At 40.8% G+C, this 25,318-nt stretch overlaps 1 protein-coding gene across 5 annotated transcripts in view; it reads right to left on the bottom strand.

Annotated features, from left to right (window-relative positions):
* LOC124155324 (major facilitator superfamily domain-containing protein 6-B) overlaps window positions 1-25,318 on the bottom strand; it is a 186,506-nt gene that overhangs the window by 137,030 nt on the left and 24,158 nt on the right. For all 5 annotated transcript variants that reach the window (XM_046529046.1, XM_046529049.1, XM_046529048.1 and 2 more), the window contains 2 exons: window positions 17,964-18,434; window positions 786-964 (listed from right to left, as the gene is read on the bottom strand). In XM_046529046.1, the coding sequence (XP_046385002.1) occupies window positions 786-964; window positions 17,964-18,434 (650 nt within the window). The remainder of the gene's footprint in view (window positions 1-785; window positions 965-17,963; window positions 18,435-25,318) is intronic.

Below are 25,318 nucleotides of genomic sequence, written 5' to 3'. Positions count from 1 at the left end.
AAAAATATCAAGTGCGCTACGCTTAAATAGGAAGGTAGGATTGCCCGCTGCCCCCCCCCCCCCTCATCCTCCTCGACGGCCGACACCATGAGGCATCCAGGCATAGGTGACCGGACTGAGTGACTGGAGCGTTGGAACCCAGCGGAGAGGGTACCAGGGGCCTTCCCACCATCCCCTTGGAGGAAGACATTAAGGACAATTAGTGTATTTGTTATACTCCTCTCTAACCCCATCCTCAGTTTTCCCAAGCCCCGTGACTGTACACCCTCCCTCCATCCCCTTCCCCCGCCTTACCGCCCACCACACCCTCCTACCTTTCCTATTTAAGCACAGCGCACTTGATATTTTTGTACCTGATGATGCTGAAAAGCGAAACCGGTAGTATGTATTAATAAATGTAAAATTGTGGAAATTGCTCCTGCTTTTTCATTTTCAAGATCCATTAACTTTAACCAATTCACTCTATCAAATTCTTTGCCAACCAAATAGAATTGGTAAACCTATTGATTCATTAAAATTGGTAATCTAGCCTCCCTAGTTCACCAGCACCTAAAATGGCAAAGGTTGGAGTCCTAATCACAGCCATCTCGACAGATGAAGATCGAAAGTAAACCAAATAACTGCCCTCGTGCTGGGTTCTTGTTTTGAGACTGAGTGGATATGTACCAACAAATGAGAGGGCATTTGTAGTGTCAATAGGGTCTGTGAACATAGACCGTCTATTGGGAGAATATCATGCCTCTACGCATGAATAGAATAAGCAGCCCCATAGTTGCCATACCCACTTTTAGATGGTACTGGCAGACTAACAAGTCAACTACACCGAAGACAACGGCAAGGGCAAGGGCAGGCTCGTAGTCCGTGTGCCACCACTGCATGGCAGATCCAGAGAGCAAACCAGACAGTCCAAAGCCGACAGTTCCCCACACCCGCTGCTCACCGTATGACATCTCACAGCCATCGCCTGAAACATGGAGGGATGACAATCAACCAACCCACTTCCCTCCAAAGGGTACGCAGCAAGGACTCTCCAGAGGCAAGAGCACCAGGGGCTCCCACTCCGATGGGAGGCAGACAAGAGGTGTGGGGGCATGAATAATAGTTCGCTTGATAATTCTGTAAAGAGGAGAGTTCCAACGCTATCGTCAGAAGTCTTCACCACGTAAACAGATAGAATATTACGGCACAGCCATGTTTTCCATTTTAACAGGTGTTTTTTTATGATTTCGTGATTTCGACATAAAAAAGAAAAACTGTGAACACTTTTCCTAACCACCCATGCACATAATGTTGCAATAGATATGATCCCTCGCAGACTATATCCAAACTTCAACTTGATGAGATTTCCGACATGATTTATCTGTCTGGAGAACACCACCGACAGATAATCCTGCAGACAAGCTACCACATATACCACCTGAAATTAAATAGATGCACAATCAGGATTTACCAATTTTGCACCCTCCGTCAAAGGTTGTCGTCCAACATTAACGTAGTTTACAAGCTCAAATGGTGAGTACTCAGTGAACTAAAACATGGCTAAATCTTAATACATACATAAACACCAATTATCAATACCTAATTCATACAAACGATCGCACCATTCACCTCACCGCCAATGATGGTGTTGCAACCATGGGCCTTTTAATTCACGAATCACAGACACGATCCTCTGCATGATCATGATACCCCATTTCAAAAGTATAAATCCCCAATTTTGAAGGGCTGTAACGAAGTAACAGCTGTTATGATTACATATAACATAATTTGCATCAAAATATTCTGGATTATTGGCAATAAAAATGTGGAATTCATTTTTTGAAGGTATGTTTATATTCTGAGAAAAGATTAACAGTGGAACTTGGTAAATTCCTCCTTAGGACGGTAATTTCTTCTTGGTAAGCAGGTTATAAATGGTGGCACTTTCCTGGGTAGCAAATCCAATTACTTACGATAAAGCAACCTGCAAGTTATTTTCCAGTATTTTCTTAAGGTATGTAAACCACCAAATTCACAAGCTAGTTCATTATTATCAGCAATTAACCTTCCAACATTAATCTAAATGCATTTCTCAATTTTCGTGACATGGTGAATAGGTAATAATATGCGGCCATTTACAAGGAGTGTCTGACTATGCCTCACTGCAGCCAATGAGAAGCCCAAATTATTCACCAAACCGAGCTCCTCACCGAGGGCATATGGTTTGTGAATGTTGTTGGTATTGCCTGTGCTATGATTGCAAGGGTAATTTAATAACGGAGAAAGATTTGAGGTTTTCCCAGCATATGATGATGTTGCAGTTGTTTCGGGTTTCCCAACAGGTGAAGTTCTCCATCTCTGCCGACATTTCAATGGCCCAAACAGCGTCAAGCCCTAATGACGACGGACGATGACACGGCCATCGAAGCGTCGGCAGAGATGGAGAACTTCACCCGGTGGGAAACCCAAAACAACTTCCATGTAATTTAATAACATTTGAAATGGAAGGAAAACATGTGGTGAAGCAGATTACAATAGCAGAAAAGAAAAATTCTTGAAGAAGTCGATTAAAATCCACTCGTTAAGTGAGCGGAATTAACACAAAGTTTAAAATTCCTCCATTAATTTTAAGTAGGATTGTACATAACCATGAAAAAGTTCAAAGTCAATTTAACAAAAACAAAAGTGTATTCATGATGAGAGATTCCAAAACTGGAAGATGTTCTCCATGAGCAAACAAGCAGGAGGTTCACACTTGCCATTCAATGTATCATCAAAGAAAAGGCATTGCACTTAGCTATGAGAATGGGCATTGAAAATTTCCATGCTTCAAATGGTTGGATCAATGGTTTCAGGGAGAGACGTGCACTAGTTTACCAGGGTGAGGCAGCCAGTATTAAGCTTGATATAATTGAGATTTGCTAAAAAAGAAGCTTGCCAAAGTTGCTTGAAATTTATGAGCCCTGGTGACATTTACAGAGCAGATGAGAGTGGTTTATTTTCCAACTTATTGCCAGAACGAACATATCCTTTTAAAGGCTACAAATGCCATTGTGGAAAATTAAAAAAAGAGAAGCTGACAGCTCTGTAGTGCTGCAGCAAGCAAGCTGATGGAACTGACAAGCTGATGCCACTTGTGACAAGAAAATCCAAACACCAGAAGTGTTTCAAGAATGCTTGACCTTTCCAAGTCAATATGTAGCTAACCCTTCAGTGTGGAAGACCTCATTTATTTTTGAAAACTTTTTGCGCGGGTTTGATGCCAAACTGGGGAAAAAAACTTAAAAATTACTTTCTGTCAAATAATGTGCTCCTCATTCCATTGATACAAGTTACCTAAGGAACATTGTGGTCAATTTCTTTCCAGCAAATGCAATGAATCACCTTGATCATCCAGTCTTTCAAGCAAAAATATAGAAGATTCTTGAAGCAGCTAGGTGGAAGATGAATGTTAAGCATGCCAGGTGAAATATGGATGAGATTCCAAAACCTAATAAAACATCACCAGTAGCTTTAAAGCTGCTGGATTTAGCCAATCATACAATAGAAGAAGCAGAACTGGCTCCTTTTCCCCTCCAAGAGTGGCATCAGATTGCTGGAGAGTTGAATTTCTGGGTACTGCTCGTGCGATGATAATATTAATCAGACCATGTGGATTGATGAAATTCACAAGCTGGCATTGGAGGAAAATGAAGATGGAAATGATGATGATGAGCACTGAACTGAGTCTATTCCATTTCTCACTTTAGCTAAAGCAGTCGAGGCAATGGAGTATGCACACCATTACTTGAAAAGTATTTGTGCAAGTAGTTTTGGTTTCAGAGCTGTCGATGTCAGTCAGTGCAGAATTATAGAGACAGGAAGGGCTATCATCAAACTTGTGCACCATAAACTATTTTATTGCCTCGGCCTGGGAGTTTTGTCTGGCTTTAAACATAGCACTCGACTACTGCAACACTTGGCTTGGGCACCAAATCTGTTCTTGTCAGTCATGGTGGAGGCCAACCCTCTTCCAAACTGGCAAGGTGATCAGAGTGGATCGCTAAATCACTTATACTTTCTCAGGCAATTATTTTATACCCCACCTTACTTTCTTTACTCAAATGCTGAGAGAATACATAAAAAATGATGTACAAAGTCAGTAGAGTAGCACGGCTCTGTAGCTGCTGTCAGTGTCAAAATGATGTGATGCTGTACTTAGCAAATTTATACCTGGACTTCAGTGCAAACCATAATAATGAATAATATGTCATTTTAAAGTAAATTTTATTTTCAATTCTGATTTATTTTTTGTTTCATAAAAATTTCAAAATGTCGACACGACAGGGCAATAAATGACTCCGAGCACCGTAAAATTAGCAGTTTTGTCAACTTCCTGAACTTTGCAACTCAACCTAGGGAAAACTACTACGTCTATAACATTCATCTTCCACAATAAGCTGGAAACATCAACAACTCGGCATATTATTAGATGGCATATTTCGTTGTTGAATGAAGAAAATATTTAAACACTATCTAGTCCTCTAGTTTACCCCAAAAGAAAAAAGAAAATTGATATTAACACATTTTAATTTATTTGCAATTTTTCTGTGATCCATAATCTATAAAAATATTGATATTTTTGAATGTTAATTCTACTTCTATTGATGCCATGTTGCCAAATGTGGCAGTGGCGTGGTGGGCCAGTGCCAGTTACCAGGAAGCAAAGTTTCGAGTGCAAGACGTGGCAACGCAGCACTTGTTTGCTCCGGTGTATTTTTTTAATACCCAATTATATAATAATCTACATGACTGTAAGCGCGGCTTCATTAAGTTTATTCACACTTCAACCGCGAGTGTCCCTTTTTTGGGACCCAGCACCATAAACAGTTGTCTCACTGCTTACGATTTTTCCATAGGGTCCTAAAACTTTCTGACTTTTATTTATTTTTCATAACCATAATACTGAGTAAAATATATAACCCCTGCTCCATCCTTCATTGAAAAAAAACGTGACTATACTTAAACCTCGGAGGTCCCTTTTTGGGTCCCGGCATTTCTGAGCGCACTTCGGGCAGTGATTCTCCGTCTACTTCCCCTCCGCGCACTTGCAAGTGTCCCCCTCTCCTCCGCCCGCATTGCGTTCCCCTTCTTTGTCCCTGCGCAAACAATCTGACACATTGTGAGCAACAGGTCAAATGCATTTAAGGTTGCTCGTGCGTGACGTGTGAATGCTGTCATAATCGCAACGCCTGCCCTCATTAGCTGCTAGAAAGTGAATGATGGCACGTCGGAAAAGTGTACATCCCGATGAAATTTTGGCGCTCCATGTCGATATTGAAGATGGAGATTCTGAGGGTGAAGATATTTCTGAGGTGATTTCACCAGATAGCGATAATGAAAAGGAAATCGACTCAAGCAATCTGGCAAGTCGTCCAGCGACGACGATCCAAGCCCTGCACCAGCAGTTCAGCAAGGTAACAGAAGTTCATAATAAATAAATTGATAGCTTTCTATTAGTTTCAATGGGGAGAAAAATCCGTAGAATCATAAATGCAATTGCTCACAAATTTTAAAATTATACATATGTATGTGTACTGGTATTTTGTGCGTACTGAACAGTCATTTTTGTTTCAGGAAAAACTTACGAAGGCCGCAGAATGTGCGCCAGAGAAAGGATACTGAGCCATATAGTCAAGCTGCGACGTCGTCCACCTTATACAAAACTGTCTCAACACCTCGCTATTCCTCAGGAAAGTCAGGTCATTCTGCAAAAAGGCCAAGTCTATCGCGTTCTGTGAGTACCAATGATACGTTAACTGATGAAGACGATGTCGGTGTGACTCCTGGGTCAGGAGATGGTTATGCACCTCACCAACGTACAACAAAAGACAGAAATGGAAAAAGTTATCTGAAAACATTCGCTGTTGATTCCTATTCGTTATTGAGGCACCAGATGATACTAAATGGAAAGTAGCCTCCCCTAAGTCTGGTAACAGGTGCTTTGGCACGGTCACCAAAACATACTCAAAGAAAAACCAGAGCACAAATGCAAACCTACCACAAATGCAAAATGTTACATTGTAGATGGGCTGTTTTCAAGTGCTTGGCGCTTGATTATTGACGATTGTATGCTAAAGAGGATTCAAAAATGCACGGTCGCAGAAGCACATCGAGTTCATGGCAACAATGACTGGACATTGTCACTACAAGAGTTAGATGCTTTTCTCGGAATTTTGTAGGTGCGCGGTGCCACCGAGTCAAAAGAGGCATGGAGGTCGACTTACTTTGGTCCGATTGCTTTAGGGAAATCATGAGGTTTTTGAGGTGTCATGAAAAATCAACTCCCTCTCAAAGATTGAAGGATAATAATTTTGCCCTAATGTCTGAGATTTGGGATAGATTCATATCAAACTGTCAGAGCAACTACATACCAGATTCTAACATAGTGGTCAATGAACAGTTGTTTCCATCAAAATCTAGAAGTCGGTTTACACAGTTCATGGCATCAAAACTGGACAAATATGGCCAAAAATTTTGGATGGCTGTTGATAACGACACCAAGTATTTGATAAACTCATTTCCTTATCTTGGAAAAGATGATGAGTGACTTGAGGGTGACCGACTCGGCGACTATGTGGTGAAAAAGCTTGTGGCACCTTACATAAAGAAGGGTAGAAATGTTACCAGTGATAACTTTTTATTTCTTTACATTTAGCAGGATACCTTAAGTCGAAAGGTACTAGCTTGGTCGGGACAGTAAACAAAAATCGAAGAAAAGTGCCTGTATGTGTGAAAAAGGCCCGCGAAAAACATTTCTATAGTAAGATCTTCCTAACAGTGGTATAACACTCACTGTTTATCAAGGAAAGCCAAATAAGAATGTTGTTATAATGAGTAGTATGCACTTGGACGTGCAAATAGGTAACAACATCAAAGCAAAGCCTGAGACTGTGACATTTTACAATAAAACGAAGTCAGGAGTTGATATTGTCGATAAAATGGCCTGAAAATATTATATCAAAAGTGCTTCCCACAAGTGGACTTTCCACACTTTCTGTAATATTTAAGACTTAGCAGGAATCAACAGTTGTATTCTGAACAGAAAGGTTACTAATGCTAAAATTTTCGGCCGCAACTTTCTTCTAGCCTTGGATAGAACATCTTGTCCAGTAATGTCTGAAAATATCCACAGAGAAGAATGACGCCTCGGTAGCTTAACTGGCTAAAGCACTCGACCGGAAATCGGGGCATCCGGGTTCGAATCCCGGTCAAGGCGAATGATTTTTTTCTCTGTGGATCTTTCGCACGATTGGGAGAAGAACTTAAAAAACCTCTCACATAAGTGATTTGTGTCCACGATGCCAAGTCAAAATGTCTTGTTGTGGTAAAGGAAACAAAAAAGGAGGTAAACTTCTTATGATTGCGTATCTTGCAGAAAACTTGAGTGTAAAAAGTGTGCAGGCGAAGAATGATCGTAGGCTTTCCCGGCGTATAGAATTGTGGAAGGAAGGTTACACGGGATTTCCACCGGGTCAGGTTCTCCAACTCCATCTCGGCTGAAGTTTCGATGGGCGAATTGTCCATCGTCTTATCTACCGATTTGATCGATACATTTTTCTTCCTCATAGGAAAATCTACTAGGATTGGTAGCATATTAATTGCGTAAGCTTGGTTTCGCTGCTAGTAGGGCCCGCCTGCCTTGTGACGGTGCGGGACTCCTCGTCCCTTCCCTTCCTTCCCTATCCCTTCCCAGGAGGCGTCGTCGGGCTCCTAACCGCGGCGGCGCCTCCTTCCCTTCTCCTTCCTGTCCTCCCCCTTCTGGGTGCAGGAGTGAAAAGCTCGCGCTTATAGACCCTGCCCCAGGAGTGTAACCCCGCGAGCCTGCCCAAGGGTTTCGTTCCCACTGTCCATCGTCTTCAGTGCATGTCGAGTCTTGAAGATCATCTTCCTTATATATGGATGACAGCGGTATCAACCGGGGCAGGTGTTGTGTGATTGGTCGAGAGCTTCCTGCCTTTTTCCTCGTTCCTCACGAATGCTCCTCAGCACTGGTTTCCATGAGGCGCTCAGAGTGTAGCCAGTGTCACAGTTCATGGTGGTGTTGAGACGAATTTCAATGGCCTCCCTTGCCAGTCTTTCCCAGAATTTTTCTATGAGACAAAGGACCTTGGTTTTCTCCCAACAGTTGGCGTGGTCGGATGAAATGCTGTGTTCAGCCACGGCTGATTTTTCAGGCTGCCAGAGTCTGAAATGTCTTTGGTGTTTTTCAATCTTGTTTCCATGGTCCTCCCTCTCTCTCCCACGTACACCAGGCCGCATGTGCATGGTATCTGGTAGATACCCAGAGTCTGAAGTCCACACGGGTCCTTGGCCGTGATGAGTTCGCCTCGAAGTTTAGGCGGCGGGCGAAAATAGGCTTCAATTCCATGCCTCTTGAGAATTCTGGCGATTTTTCCTGAGATGGTGGATATGAATGGAAATTGTTTTTCGTGTATTTCCTTGATAAATGTCAAAGTTTACCAAATGGCTATTATGAAGTATTTAGGCACCACACTTTGTAGCCAAATCTTATTGGCTTACCCCGGATGAACTGCTTGCAGCCATGTCTTCCAATATAGGAGATCATTGACTCGTCAAAACTCAAGCACTGTTTTTCTCTGAAGAATCTGCCAAATCTTTCTTTTGCCAAGTCCATAAAAGGGCGCATTTTCCACATCTTGTCTAATTTATCGATTGCGGTGTTATCACAGCAATGAATAAATCTATTTATTTGTAGAAATCTGTCACGTCTCATTGGGTTATACACGAGTTCATTTCTCGTGTCTTGTGTTGCCTTCCAATAGTGCCTTTTACTGGGAACTGTATTATAACCACTTAGAAAAAGAATTGCCACAAACACTTTCAGTTCCTCAGGTGTTATATTTGGGTTATTGCAGTTGCAGAATTCCACATACTTATTCGATTCTTGCACAAAGTGAGCAATTACTTCTTCATCAAAGAACAGTTCAAAAATTGTGGTAGGAGACGCTTCGCAAAACATGGAGCAATCAGGATTAGTGAAAATTCTATCATGCACTGTCATGTCTCCATCACCCCACACGGCTTCTTGCTTCCCATTTTCAGGTGCCCAGCCACACTGCACTCTTGAACATCCTCACATATTTCTTGAGACATACCACTTTCCTGTCCACCTTTACGAACGACAACTTTGGCATTCACGCGCAACTGGCGTCCACTCAAGTTATCCACCTTTCCACCACTATCTTCATCGGCTGAATCTTCATCCAATAGCTCGGTTACTACTGATGGCTCCATGCATATTTTGTCGAAGTCGATGTTATCGTCCTCCAGAATTTGCATTGTCTCTTGAAGAGCCAGATCAAATAGAAATAGACGTTGCATTTATTTTACCTTTACGTAAAAACTTATCACTTTGATAAATATACTAAATCAGTTATTTCATTTCTCACAACTGGAAAAAAATACTTACACCAGACGAAGGTCCATCCTTGTGGCCGTCGCACAAGACACTGAGTGTAAGCACAGCTGGTCGGGGATGCTCAACGCATCCATCTAGGAGAGAAGCGTCAAAGAAACATTTTGCTTCTAAGAATTGAAAGAGAGAGACATGATAAAAATCTTCACCAAATAACCAAAAACCTCGGGAGTGCAATAATGCTGTGGGCTGTGTAATTGTTCACGAAAATTCTTGATGCTGGCAGATCATTACCTATCTCCCAGGATGAGCCACTACTGATTCTCTCGTTGCAGTAGAATGTGTTACTTAGTATGCAGTACATATTTCGGTTTTGAAAGGGGTGCTGGTCACGTGGTCGTCTATTGCTGTCTTTGAATGTTACCCTTGGGCATGCACCCACTCCGACCCCCCTCCTAATGGAGTAAGCAGACACTTTTCCTTTATAAACATTTTTTTGGTTTACAACCATACCTCCAACCTCCTGAACATTGTGAGGTAGTGTGTCGGTAGTCCACAAAGGGCACAAAATTCTGATAGAATGGGGACAACTAAGAGCTTTAGGCATTTGCGTGATGTCGTTGCATGAAAATATTAACCTATGGACACATTTTATATGCAAGAAAACATTAAAGTAAGGGTAATGTTATAATATAAATCATAAAAAATAAAGCATTGCAAAATAAAATACCAGGAGAAAACAATAACTCCAGAAATATTCATATTTACGCTTTCCACCAAAACACGGTAGTGCGAGCGCCTAATGGTACCATATGGTGCCACCAAAATTCTTTGCATCATAACTTCCTAGTTATTATGCCCACATCAAAAAACCATGCTATTGTAAGGATGTCGCTTGCCGTCTTGTGTCAGCTCGGTTTTGCTCTCGGGATAACAGAAGAATTAGACGCAGAGTCACGTTCAAGTGGTGGGTCGAGTATCTGAAACTCCTAACACGTTGCAACCTCTCGCGTGGGATCCATCCTCGCGCATGTCTCTAAAACCCTATGCCGATTAACACCTTGCAACCTCTTGCGTGAGAATTGGTCTCCGCATATTTCTCTAACACTCTATGCTGTTTAACCCGTAGCAGTACCTTGGCGTGTGAGGGTGCAGGAAACGCATAATCATGCGGCCATTTCCGGCCAATAGGAAGATGCTAAGAGGGTCACAAGACAGTTGCGACACGGGAAGCATCCTCTAGGAGGGAAAAAGAAAGGAGAGTCTTGTGCTATATGTCGGAGGGGGAGAATGTACCTGTGTGCTCAGTGAATTAAAGGTGTGGAACCAGACGGCTGACTTGTCATCTCACTCTGCCTTCTACGAACCTGGCCCTTCCTATATACTTTTAATGTTTTTTAATTGTTGTTCACCATGATTCATTGTTTTTAGGGTTTAAATTATAATTCTGAGGATATACAAAATTATTAAAATAATTCAAAAACCTATTATTAAATTTCATTTGAGGCTTGGAAAATTAAGTGGTCGAATAAGTGACCAGCGACCTATAAAGACTAGTATAGAACTATGGGTAAAGGTTTGGCACTAAGTGGTCACTGGTCGAAATATCGACCACCTCATTTTCTTGCTAAAAAAATTTTTTTTGAGTAAACAAAGTAGCAAACCTCATAACATTCGGCATTATTATTGTGAATAACCCAAAAAAAAGATTTTTTTAAACAAAAAATAGTTCTGCCCTATAAAGGGTTAATTTATGTCTTCGGCTTATAAATGAACTTGGCCAATTTTGGAAGACATTTGCATGGAGCTACATCAAACAGCCTTTTAACATCTTCCTTACATTTTTTCAAGTTTCCATGGACAACAGATGAAGTTTTCTTCTTAGTGCTCTTCATAATTTTTTTACATTTCGTGTGGTATCTCAAAACTGCCATGAGGATGCCTCGATTAAACATTACAGGTCCAGATGCGTCGTTCCACACTAACATGGGCTATCTCCTGAACTGATGGATCAAATTCTCTTCTTTCTTGCGTCTTTTTCATCTGTACCCACTTGTAATACACCGTAATATATCTTCATTTGTGGGAAGATATCTCCCAAACAACTGTTGAGGAGCGCCAAAGAGATGACTCTCAACTGAAGAGCATGTCAATACATTCATTGTTTTTTTTAGTTGCTTCTCCATTTAAAAAATCACTTTGGCACGCAATCCTTGCCTCACCAAACCTTGCGAAAGGCCATCTGCATGTACAAGACAATTCACCAATAGCGTAGAGGGAATATATATATATATATATATATCATAAAAACCCTAGGATGGGCAGTATCAGAACACACAATAAAGAATAGAAACTCACTAGATAACTAAATTTTCGGTGGTATTACCACCTTCCTCGGAGTCTTTTACCGAGGAAGGTGGTAATACCACAGAAAATTTAGTTATCTAGTGAGTTTCTATTCTTTATTGTGTGTTCCAGATACTGCCCATCCTAGGGTTTTTATGATATTTACCTCGCCGAGGAACATTTCGAAGTGTGTATATATATATATATATATATATATATATATATATATATATATATATATATATATATATATATATAATATATATATATATATATATATATATATACTACTTCATTCATTCACACGACGCCTTAAGCGCAAATATGCACATAAATTCACAGGTAAGGAAAGAAAGGGATAGGAACATGGAATAGAAAAAGGACAAGGACAACGGTGCTGTGGTAGATGGAAAAAGCCAGAAATCAGAGGGTAAAAATGCGGCCTGACTGGGACTCGAACCCAGAACCTCCTGGTTGCCGGCCAGGTGCTCTACCAGTTGCGCTACCAGGACGCTTAGATTTACCATGATTTCGGCGGGGGTTTATATACAGTAAACTCCCTTTGCTTTGGCCCACAAGAGTAACCAATAGATGGCACTGGGGCAGCTCACCACTCACCAGCAGAAGGAATGGACGAGGACACAAGGATGAAAGGAAAGATTCACACTCACACGATAGCAGGAAAGAGACAGGAACATGCGTTTCGGGGCACGCAGAGCCCAAGTGAAATAAGCCAATATGGCCGATACACTACTTCATTCATTCACACGACGCCTTAAGCGCAAATATGCACATAAATTCACAGGTAAGGAAAGAAAGGGATAGGAACATGGAATAGAAAAAGGACAAGGACAACGGTGCTGTGGTAGATGGAAAAAGCCAGAAATCAGAGGGTAAAAATGCGGCCTGACTGGGACTCGAACCCAGAACCTCCTGGTTGCCGGCCAGGTGCTCTACCAGTTGCGCTACCAGGACGCTTAGATTTACCATGATTTCGGCGGGGGTTTATATACAGTAAACTCCCTTTGCTTTGGCATTCCTTCTATTGGTTACTCTTGTGGGCCAAAGCAAAGGGAGTTTACTGTATATAAACCCCCGCCGAAATCATGGTAAATCTAAGCGTCCTGGTAGCGCAACTGGTAGAGCACCTGGCCGGCAACCAGGAGGTTCTGGGTTCGAGTCCCAGTCAGGCCGCATTTTTACCCTCTGATTTCTGGCTTTTTCCATCTACCACAGCACCGTTGTCCTTGTCCTTTTTCTATTCCATGTTCCTATCCCTTTCTTTCCTTACCTGTGAATTTATGTGCATATTTGCGCTTAAGGCGTCGTGTGAATGAATGAAGTAGTGTATCGGCCATATTGGCTTATTTCACTTGGGCTCTGCGTGCCCCGAAACGCATGTTCCTGTCTCTTTCCTGCTATCGTGTGAGTGTGAATCTTTCCTTTCATCCTTGTGTCCTCGTCCATTCCTTCTGCTGGTGAGTGGTGAGCTGCCCCAGTGCCATCTATTGGTTACTCTTGTGGGCCAAAGCAAAGGGAGTTTACTGTATATAAACCCCCGCCGAAATCATGGTAAATCTAAGCGTCCTGGTAGCGCAACTGGTAGAGCACCTGGCCGGCAACCAGGAGGTTCTGGGTTCGAGTCCCAGTCAGGCCGCATTTTTACCCTCTGATTTCTGGCTTTTTCCATCTACCACAGCACCGTTGTCCTTGTCCTTTTTCTATTCCATGTTCCTATCCCTTTCTTTCCTTACCTGTGAATTTATGTGTATATATATATATATATATATATATAAAAGGGTGAAGATCTGCAAAATTTGGAACACAGAGTCATTTTCGTAGGCGATGTAGTCTGAGCAGTGCATTGACGTTAGTTCATAGGCGGGCCATAGTGAGGTGAGGAGATCCTTACTTTAGGATGGGAGAGGGGATAGTGTTGTTCTATATAAACGGAGGGTCATATTAATGCCCATGCTAGTACACCTAATTAAAATATATGCCATTAATTAAGAAATTTTCAAAGTTTTTTTCATTTCTTTGCATTTTAATACCGGTGATTGAGTAAAAAAAGTGAGTATTTTATCTATGGTGCTTACCTCGACAATTTCAGACATGACTGGTGCAGAATTGGCTGAAAAACTATTTAAATCACAACATATATTGCCACAATAGCGTAAAAAGAGGGTGCATGTTGCGGGTTGCCTACACTCAACATAAATAGTCCTGGCGCCACCGTACGATGTCAACCTACAGGAACAAATTTTTTCCTCTGTTCATTTGGTACCTCGGGCCACATTTTGACACATGTCGAACTTTGAATTTCGAAAAAAGTTTTTTGATGACCCCCTAATGCAGCAGTTTACCTCCAGCAGATAGGCTGAAAAAGTTCAGTGGGCAAGAATGGGATAGGCATGAAACATGTTTCTATTGCTCTTGTGTAACTTGATATTTTCTTTCAAAGCTAAGGTCTTCGTAATACGATCCCTGCACGAGCTGGGACCTTTAGTTTGATTTTGGAGAAAAGCAAAGCATCAGATGGGGGAGGCAATTGCTGAATGGAGGGGAATAGCTGATCTTGGGAAATGTGCTTACGCTACTGTCCCATGGCACTCAGCTTCTCCCAATGGTGGTTCAATCTCCTGAGGAAGACTCAAACTATGTGTCTGTCATTATTTGCCACAAATAACATATTTTAAACACTTCATCTCATTTTCGTCAAACGATGGATGCAGGAAAATTATACAATGGGACTGTGATCTTCAAACGATCAATGCAGGAAAACTATACTTCGGGGAACGATAGACGCGGGAAAAATTACACCGTCTTTATGGAACTTTATTTGGGACCAGGAAAGGCGAACGTTGAATGCGGAAAATGATCAATGCGGGAACGATAGATCGGGGCTCCACTGTAGACTCTTGTTAGTACAAACAACGTTATTACGAAGTTCTCATTATTACGAAGCAATTAGTTGGTCCCGATGAAAAGGCCTATTCAATCTATAGTAAAAGAAACGTTATTATGAAATTATGAACCTTAGTCCTGGTCCCGGCGGTTACAAAATGAACTTTATAACAAAGTTCTGCGAAAAAGCAATGGCATTTAGGTGGATATACTTTTCGCTACGTTATCATCATTGATCTATGTTTAAGTTCTCTCCTTTTACTGTGTCTGAGAGTGTTGATTTTGATTCTTTCTTCATTAGGAGATACTTTAATATGCACTCAACATCATATAATAAGCTGCATTGCTTTGGAATTGAGGTGACCCACTCATTAATGCTCGCTCATTGGATGTACAGTTAGTCCTCTTCCCACCCTCACTGGATTTACGAACTTTCAGAGATACGAACATTCGAAAAATTCAAGTGCACCCAAAATTTTAAAATTTGGCGCCTTTGGAGTTTGCTGATGCAACACAACGTGGCGTGTAGGAACTCACACTTTGGGCAGTATCTGAACAAAGTATCATTTAATCCGGTGTGAAGTCACGAACTGTTCAGTGCTTCGCCCATTCTTTCTTCCCGTGGACAGCGATCTTTTCGGCTTCTGCTACGTTGCAAGCTAGATCAGTTCCTCACAATCATGAATGAAGTATTTTTTTTCGATGATTCCTGAAAGAAATATTCATACGAACTTCGTAATTACAAACCTCCGGTTTTTCGGTCCTGTGAAATTCTCAATAACGAGAGTCTACTTTGATGATGATGATGATGTATGATATTTCAAATTCAATAAATTCTTATTCATATTCTTTTTAAGAACATGTTGGGTGAGCATTAAAGTTTTGAGGTCATTTGGAACACCTGCAATATGTCTTTGGTTAATAGCTGAGAAGCCCCATCTGATGGCATTAGCTTTTTCTGTCATGTCCACTTCGCATAAATTCAGGGGATCTGGGTTCAGATCCCAACTAAGGAAAATCATTTTTCCTCTTCGGAATTTTCACACTTCACGTCCACTTGCAGTGGCTGTTTAAAGGTACAATGCATTCTGTAAGAATAATGAGAATTTCCTTGATATGTGAAAAGCATGTTACAGGAGATGATCGGCAATATGGCGTCCGGTTCACTTACACCTTGGTGTGGCTCTTGCAAATTGAACGTAGAATTGAAGGGAGAAATCATTGTGCAGACCTGCGATGTTTGCTCCCACCATTTTCACGCTAAATGCTCTCATTTGAATGATCCTTCAGTAAAAGCTATAAGTGAGTGCCGTGGTTTTTCCTGCCGATACCCATCTTTCAAGCTAACCAATATGGCTAATATTACTATAGTACTTAAATTAAAATGTGTTTATGAGTATATATTTCATTTTTTGTATTGAGTTAATATTTTCTGTATTTGTAAATGACAAATCCTATACCTACACATGTTTGTACGGTCTTTGGAGAATAAATTCTACTCTATTCTATTCATAGATCTTCAGTGATTGCACAAAAATTTCTTACTTGACAATAGCATTTCTTGGCAGTACTTAATACTAATAGGATTTTAAATTATTGAATTTTATTCCTTCGAAAAGAATATAATCCTTCATATAATCAAAAAAGGGAAATTTGATTATATTACTTGATGGACATGATGATGTCTCATTGGGATGTTGTTAACTGTTGAAATACCAAAAAAATTCCCCATATAGTAAAACCTCAACTTAACAAACCCCCATACTGCAAAATTTTAAGGAAACCTTCGAATTTTGAAATCATCCACCTGGTCCCAGACCCTGCCAACAGAAAATGAATAATAAAAAAAAAATACAAAAAAACCTCCCGTAACAAACCTCCCCAAATACAAAAACTCCCGAAAACGAAGTCTTCACTTGGGCCCAAAACAGGAGTGTGTCCCTCTATACCATATTATTGAGAAAAACATTGTACATACTTTGCATTTACAGTAATTGTTTCCATCAAAATTTATGTAATAAGCAGGAAGTAGTACCGCATCTTAACCGTTCTCTTTGAAGGGGTTCATGTGAGGAACGTAGAGAGAGGAGGACAAGGAGGGAACTTTGGCTTGGTGAAGGCCGTCATCTGATGGCTCCCACCACAAGAAAGAAAGTGTCAAACGGGAAGACCCTCTCCTCTCTTTTGATCTCCTCAGAGAAGGAGCTCCTCTCGGCAATTTCGCTCTCCTCTCTGAACCATCGAGTCGGTTTACAAGTCAAACGGGTTTGAGAGAAAATCTGCAAAGCAGCTCTTTTTGAATTAAATTTTGATACAGAGTAATGTTCCATCGAGCATCCCTTATGCAAAACCAGCTTTCCTTTCTTCAGTCCTTACACCACTATGTACAATAGTATGAATTAAATTACATTATTTAAATTTATTCACCATTGCCAGTTGAATGAAAGCTTCTGTGTGAGAGTGAGAAAAAGTGAGAGTCTGCACATAAAATCATAGTCATCCATCATCCCCATTCCACTTAAATTTTCATTGACCCCACTGACTAAATTTTCATTCATGGTACTTACCCGATGGCATAGCTCAGCAATGACAAGTAATGTATTATAATTTATCATTCCTTTTATGTCCAACACCAAATAGTATTTAAGGTATAGAGGAATCAATGATGATATGCATTAGAAAATGTGACTAGAGTCTTCCACTTTTTTATGCCCTTGCAATCGATGAAGTGGGGACGACTCTTCTGCCTAGGGTGTCTTCTCTCTGTGCAAGGACAATGCAAGTCATACCCTGTTCTCGTCATTTTTCATTAGGAGCAGAGAAAACTAGGAATGCCCGTATTCCTAGTCAGTCGAGTTCTCGAGCTGATATCTGGGGTAACGGCAACACATGCTGATTCTGACAACAGGATTCAGTACAAGCTGAAACCCTTGGAGATATTGATTAAGATGTAAAGTTACAGTATTTACTTTACACACATAAGTTATAGTTGTCACACCCCTTTATGCAACTGCGGTGAACCAAAAGTAGTGGGAAATAAGGAAAAAGAAAGTGGTCACTATTAGGAAACTTGGAAATCATTTTTGAACCTCCTTTCACTTCTAGAATGGTCCCCATCCTTCTTGTTTTCGTAGATTCAACCTTAAATGCACATTACTGATCTTTGCTGAGCAGGCTCCAGCTCATTTGTGAAACCGCTCATTCCACGAAAAAACTGGTTGGGCTACAACAAAGTACATAGTGGAATAGCCTAATGACAAATTGAGTGGCCGAGAAAGGTAGCACAGTGGCGGTACATGTCAAAAGCACAACTCACCCAGAATGTCAAAAGTGATGGCATCGCTCACACTGTTGGCCACATTGTAGAAGATAGTACCTAGAGCCAAGAGACCCACAAAGCACCACCATGATGCGCTGCTGTACAGGGACTCAGAGGGGTTGGAAGTGGTGGTGCCGTTGTTAGCCAATGAGGTGCTGTTGCTGGCCAATGAGATACTGTTGTTGGCCAATGAGGTGATGTTGTCGGCCGAGGAGGTCATATTGTTTGCCGTGGTGCAGTTGGTGCAGGGCACCCAGTAGAGGCACCCAAAGGCCACGTTCTGCCCCGCGAGCACCATGAGGAATAGGCGGCTGCGGTGCGCTGTGAAGTGGTCGGCAAGCAGTCCGAAGAGCGGCTTGGCAAGCAGGAAGAGTGGGGGGAGTAGGGCTGTTACGGAGCCCATGGCCACCTCAGAGGCACCCAATGCCCGGCCCATCACCTGCAGATACGGCAACACAGCGCCTGATGCTTGAATGAGGAGAAAGGAAAAGTTGATGGCACCAAACAAAGGTCAAAGGTGATGCGATGCAAGAGAGTGACTACAATGCATACAAGAGGTAAACAAAGGCTTGCAATATTTAGAGAAACATTTTTTATAGGACATTACTCTGACTTTTGGGCTTCCTGGTCAGCGAAGATGACTTTCAGGATGCGGACATATGGTGCATGTAGTTCATGAGGCCTAATAAGATTCAAATGCCAGTCATAGATCAAGATTTTGTCCAAACTACAAACAATAAAATGGGTGTAAAGGGGAGTTCTACAAATCCTAAAAGCAGCTTTTGCAGACTATGTACTTTGATGTAACCTATTCTGAGTTTACCACCAACTAAATGGTGCAAAGTATTCACAGGTTGCTGGAGAAAAAATGCATGAGTAAGGTAGATCAAACCATTCTCTCCATAAAATCTTACTTAATCACAATTGTTAAAAATAATAATTTCTGAGGTGATTTAAAAAAGAAGTCAATTTTCTACTCATATTTGTGTAATGTAGACTGCAAAACTTAAAAAATTATTTTGCTATTCTAAAATGGACAACCTTCTTCATTACAATAAAACAAACCTTTAAGCGGTAAGTTGCATAAAAACCTTTCTAAGGCTTTCAGCTCACTGTCAGAGCACGTTTTTTTTTTGTCAAATTTCAATGTGAATATTCTTGTTGATTTGCACTGCCCCTCGCTCACACTGCAGTGGGATGCCTTCCCTCTTATGTTAAAGCCTTCCTGTACGACCAGCAGCTGGCTGAGGCAACACCATCACCGTTAAAAGGCCTAAGTGCTTGATAGTAATATCGCGCACTAGAAGGCCATTGAAAGCTTGCTCACACTATGGACCACTTGTCGCACTCGAGCTCTTAAATGTGTTATTGAAGCAAATTGTTGTGCCCCAACGTAACATGGGCAAAACCCACTTTTGAAACTCGCGCCCCCAGTGACGTAGTTTCCCCCACCCCAGTGCAGAACTTTCCCCATCCCAGCACCAAACCTTCCCCTCACCCCACGCGCCTAGCGGAGCACCCTCATTGGCCAGAGGGCAGCCAAGGCATGCGGAGGAGGGAAGCTTAGGGTAATGAAGCCGAGAGTGAGATTCTCTTTTGGTCATTCTGTTGGCTTTGACGTTGCGTCCTCTGTCCCGGAGATCGCTAGTGGAACGGCACCACTCTCGCACCCGCCGTTACCGTGATGAGTGCGCACGCTGTCCCCAGGGGTCCCCTCCCCAGACACCGCTGCATCCGGAAGCCCTGCCTGCTGGAGTTCATCGCCTGCGGAAGCAGACTATCAGAGCTGGGGCGGAGCACGTGGCCACTGACGCCGCCATACCACCTGCGGCTGGCTCTTGGACATCCCCGCTCAGTTGTTTTAAAACTTCCCCTCTATGTGTTTCCCTTAATACCACCATGATTACCCGATCTCGCGTGCCAGGATGCTCGCTCGCTCCCAACTTCGGATGTGGCTGGAGCCGTGACAAATTGAAAGAATAAGTCCTTAAGAGTAAAAATATGTAGTGTATTAATAACGTCTACGATCATTAGAAGGAATTTTGGTCTGAAAAACATGGGCCTACAACATTTTCTAAAGCTCGAGAAGATGGTATTTCGATGCAGTGAGTCTGCACCTAAAAAAAAAAAAATAGCAACATAACCAGTGATATGTAAGGGTTGCACATTTTGAGGGCCTTGTATTATGATAGAAATGAGTGTGTATTTCATCAAATTCACCATTGACTGACTTCATTATGTCTCGTATTTCTTTGAAATGAAAGTACTAGAGACATTTCACTATAACTAACATATTCCCATGTTCAACACACTTGTAAAAAAATACAGGGTGTTTAGGCTCATTGCTTTCAATAGGTTGAGTATTAATAATCTTGCAATGCCATTACAACAAAAAATTGTTAAAATTTATTTTAAATGATCTTATTTTTAGAGCTCCGTTGGCGACTCTTCCAGCCACCAGCTGTCACAAAGGGAGCAGGTAGGGAGCCCAGGAAATGGTCAGATGAGAATGGTGCGTATGTGATGCTCCGAGAGAAGCTAGTCCCGATTGTGATCATTAGGCTAACCTAATATACATGCTGGTGGCCAGTCCAACTTTCTGGCTCTCCAGAGACCTGAAATATATATATTTCCCCTCCGACCTCTCTTATGCTTCTGACTCAATGCCAACAGCAGTTCAACTACATCACAAAAACCGTTAGAAACTGAAATCGCAGAGAACACCATTACATGTATGGCCTACCCAATCCAATTTTTAATTAACGAATTTTATGTCTACATCTGCTTATTCAGAGAACAAGAAATTTTTGATGAGACACATTGTTGAAAGGCAACAACGTCAATTAGAGATTTGAAAACACACATGATCCGCACAACATGATGTGATTTTATTATATATTTAACCTGATTTTCAGTAATATGTACAAAGGTTATTATATAAAAACTTAAAGAGGATCCATTTGATGCACAAAAAATTTGAATCTTATAGTGCAATGCCTGTTTGGAGTCTATTACAGACTAAGGTTGAATGACATGCATAAAAGCTATTTGAAAATAAATAGACTTTAATTTTCCGGGCCTTTTGTCTCTACATGTCAGAATTTCTTTATAAAACACATTTTGATGGTGATTTGCTAGGTACAAAATAACACTAACTTCTTCCCTAATGTGCATATAATTGAAAGCATATAACTATATTGTCCTCAAAAAATCCTCTCATTAATATCACTCGCAGTTCAAGTCTACCACATTTATCATACAAGGGTAAGCAAAAAATGAACCCAACAAAAAAAATCATAAAAATTGGTGTTGAGCACATTGAAAATTATGCATGAAATTGTAAGGTGCCTGATTATTAAAAACTGTTTATTACAATCATCTTATAAGGAATCGTTCATCCATACTAAATAAAAAACCATGTCTAAACTCTAGCGTATCTTATGAGAACTATATGAAGTTACAACACCTCCCCAGACTTACCATGCAAGATCAAAATTTACAATAAGAGAAAGCACAGTAATGCCAAAAAATAACCTTGAATTGGAAAGAGAATGAACTTTGAATGAAGTCTTCCAGGAAATTCTACCAGTGAGTTGATCAGGCATTGCTGGCATGTCACTGACAAACGTACATCACCATTGTCCTAAGCATGTTGAGCCATTCAAGTTCCTGGTGGAATTACCCAGACAAACTGCATGCCAGGAAAGAGTGTGTAAAATGAACTAAGTACATAAATATCAAGGCATGTGAATGGCTTCTTCAGTGGTATCAAGGAGACACCAATGAATGCTCTTTCCAGTGTGACTTTTTCCAGGGAGAATTTTTGACCTGCTCACATATACATACTCATTCTGGAGGTTCAGTGATGCCTAATTGGCCGTTTTCAATGGTGCTCCGATTGGCTCGACCATTGGTGATGGTTTTGCAACACTCCCCTACCACACAACACAACACGACCAATCAATTTTCAATTGACCCACTGGTTTCGAAGTTAGCAGAGGTTTGTGTTTTTTACAACAACTCCATACATTTTAGTGGTATAAACAATTTGTTTTCAGCAAACTGCCAATAATAGATGTGGCTTCTTTATACCAAAATTTCAAGTTAAAGGAACGAAAACTACAGGAATGTCAAGTGCTCAAAGTTCAGCAACTTGATTTTACATGCAAAAAAACGGGTACTTTTTTGAGAAAAAATGAAGTACAGGAAAAAGTATTGAGCCGAAGATTTTTTAAAGAACATGATACAACGTAGAAATAAATTCTCTTTCATATGACTCTTGTTGCATTGAAATTAATTGCTTTGTGTAGACGCTAGAGCTCCTCAAACTCAGGTATATTGCTTTTTTTTGCAGACAGTAAATTCTTTTATTTAATTATTGTAAAAAACAGTCCTAGCCTTTCATGCCTTTTATTTATCAAAATTATGCCCTCATATCTGGTCTCCATAGCCCTGATGATGGTGTATAATACGCAGGCAAAAATTTGCATTTATAATTCTTCAAGATTTAAACTGCAAGACACTGAATCAACGTTCATTGATAATGTTGCAGACTCCTTTGAGAGAGCTAAAAGGAAATTGTCCGCTGCTTTGGAAACTTTGAATTTGGAATTGGAGGAGGATGTCCCTTTTAGAAGGGAGCGGAAGCCAGAGAGGTTGCAATTAGTCAGGGAGAATCCCCAGAAGACACATCCTACCCTCACCTCCTGCACTGCTGGCTAACTGCCAGTTGCAAGATAGGCTCTTGTTATACCAAAACGAGTCATTTATCCAAATTTTCCCAGGGGGTCCGATTTGAATATGAACGTTTAGAAAATATCTGCTCCAGAATTCTTCCAGATATAGGAAAATCAAATATACAGATATCTACATGTCTAGGGATGTCTACAAGGTATTACAAGATGTTTTATAGATAATAGAAAAAGACATGTTAACATATTTCATAGACATTTTGTAGATATTTTGTGCTATGTGGGACCTAGTGGTCCAAAATATTTCAGTGTGTGGTATGGATCATACCTGCTGAAACTTTCGAGATGTTTTTGTGTCTCCCTTGTACCTGTTACAATGTCTATTCCATCCCCTTAATGTTAAGATAATTATTGTGAGCTGTTAGTGAGAGCTTGCAGTGCAGTATTTGAAACAAAGAAAAGAAAAAATAGAGTAGGAAGGGGTAGAGTAGAGGGTGTTTTTATACTGTGTTTTGTGGCAAAAAGAATATGGAACACACAATGACCATAAAATAGAAGACAATGTTCAAACAGTGTTTCGTTGATGAGTTTTGAGATAAAAAGAACATGAACACTAGGCCGGCCCTTATTTTTCATAATTGCGAAAAGTTATGTTTTCCTGGTCTCAAAATGATCCAAATGGTGTTCATATTCACGTGTTAAAATTTGGTTACTTTAAAATAACGGCAACCCGTGCCCCAAGGGCCCTAAGTACTAAGGACCCTCAATTGAGTTTTTTGGGGCCAAAAAAGCACTAATTCTATGTAAAACGCAAAAGTAAAGCCCTTTAGGGCCGATTTTATGTTTGTTTTGACCTATCTCTAAGCGTTTAGGAGATATCGTCCGTCGTAATGCAATCCCCCCCTTAGGGCGCCACCCCGCACCGCGGCACCGCTGAAGTATGTCCCGCACCACTTACTATAGACTTCCCCTCAACCCCCTCCCCTCCCTCGGCAAATACTTTGCTCCTGATATCAAGACCTAACCTCTGAAGAAATGTGCTTACCTTAGAAAGAATTTAATTGCCATAACAATACTTCCAATCCAAGAGATCAATTTATTTTCATTCTGTCCATGAATTTCACATTAACCAAAATAAAATAGATTTTTATTGTATTTCTAATTTTTCACTGACATCCTATATTTGCCAATGAAAGTGCCTTTCCGCACGTAAGGGTTGTATTGCGATGAAAAGTCACACTTACTGTTAGTAATAAATTTTGAAAGCTCTCCTCCTTCAACGTGACTGCCTAAAAATCTTGAATTAGTTTCACTCCTCTCGCTGCACAATCATTTCCCACGTGATGACCCCGAATAATTTGCAAATCGTTCTTGTATGTTCATCCCCTTCTCGCATGTTCACATCAAAGAATGCAATGCATATTTACAATATATTAAATAGCTTTCTCGAATTAGTGGTGACAAAATTTGGTATAGATACCTTAGTCATGTCTTTACCTTTATATAATGCCTTCTTCGGTGGATCATATTTTCCTACACAAGACCACATACGGCGTCTCACGTTTTTTTTCACACCTAGAAATGGATCCGTCAAAGTATGACAGGCCTACCAACTCCTCACTCATATACCGCAAGTGGTTTGAAAACCTCTTTTGCGCTGCTTTCGCTATGTCTAGGTTAACAATTTCGTAATTAACTAGTGTTTGTAGGAACTGTGGGTCACTGATGGGAGCTAATGCAACAAAAGGAGCGGAGAACCACATCTTTTCATTTCTTCTTGAATATATTGAAATCTATTCAACCATTAACTGCATTTCGTTCTCCTCTTTATTTGCGCAAGAGCTTTATTTCTTCAGCCCAAGCACATTTATCCGAGAGATTAACTGCACGTTCCTCCTCGCGCGTCAAAAATGCAATGGTACCGCTCCTTGCAATGCCAAGCAAATCATCAAGTTTTGTTACGAAAGATTCTCTTCTCTTCATCTCAACTGTAGTTCGCGCTCTCTTTATGTCGTTGCGCGTTCATCCATTCTTTGCGTCATTTTTCTAACTTTTCAATCGCCTTATTTTCCGTAACATAAGGAATTCTAGTTTTATACTATGGATGAAACGCATTTCTCACGGTTTTTCTCGCACTAAGTCTTGCAAATTTCGAACCCATTAGGTGATAGAGAAAACACATAGTACTTCTCTCACTGTCGGTAAATTTGAGCCGAGTATTTCTTCACTTTCTTTTCCAACCAGTTCAATGCCTGGATTTAGTCTTGATTACATGCCTTTCCTTGTTGGTCTATTCTTAAAATGAACGTCACGTTCATGATAAAGTATTTATTTCACCACTTTTCTCCTTACATCCTAAAAAACTTAGCACTTCCTATCCTTTGCACACTGTACACAAGAACTATCTCTATCTGTCCACAGTGATCTACATCCGTGAACTGACTGCCTCGTTTCTTCTTCCTTGAATATTTCTATCTACTGTTGGAGCCCTGGAAGCCCTGCTCATTCCCTTCATTCCTTTATTATTCATAGACACATTTCTTTCACATGCTTTTAATATTTTGTACATAAAAAGCACTTTGGAACAAAGCCTGCTGGAATGGTTCGCGGCCGTTTGGCGGCAAAAAATCAAGGTTTAAGGGGTCGGTACCCAGTACATAG

The sequence above is a fragment of the Ischnura elegans genome, chromosome 3, assembly GCF_921293095.1.
Source record: "Ischnura elegans chromosome 3, ioIscEleg1.1, whole genome shotgun sequence".
NCBI lineage: Eukaryota > Metazoa > Arthropoda > Insecta > Odonata > Coenagrionidae > Ischnura > Ischnura elegans.
Note: the sequence above shows the minus strand (reverse complement) of the source record. Positions and strands in the feature narration are given on the sequence as shown.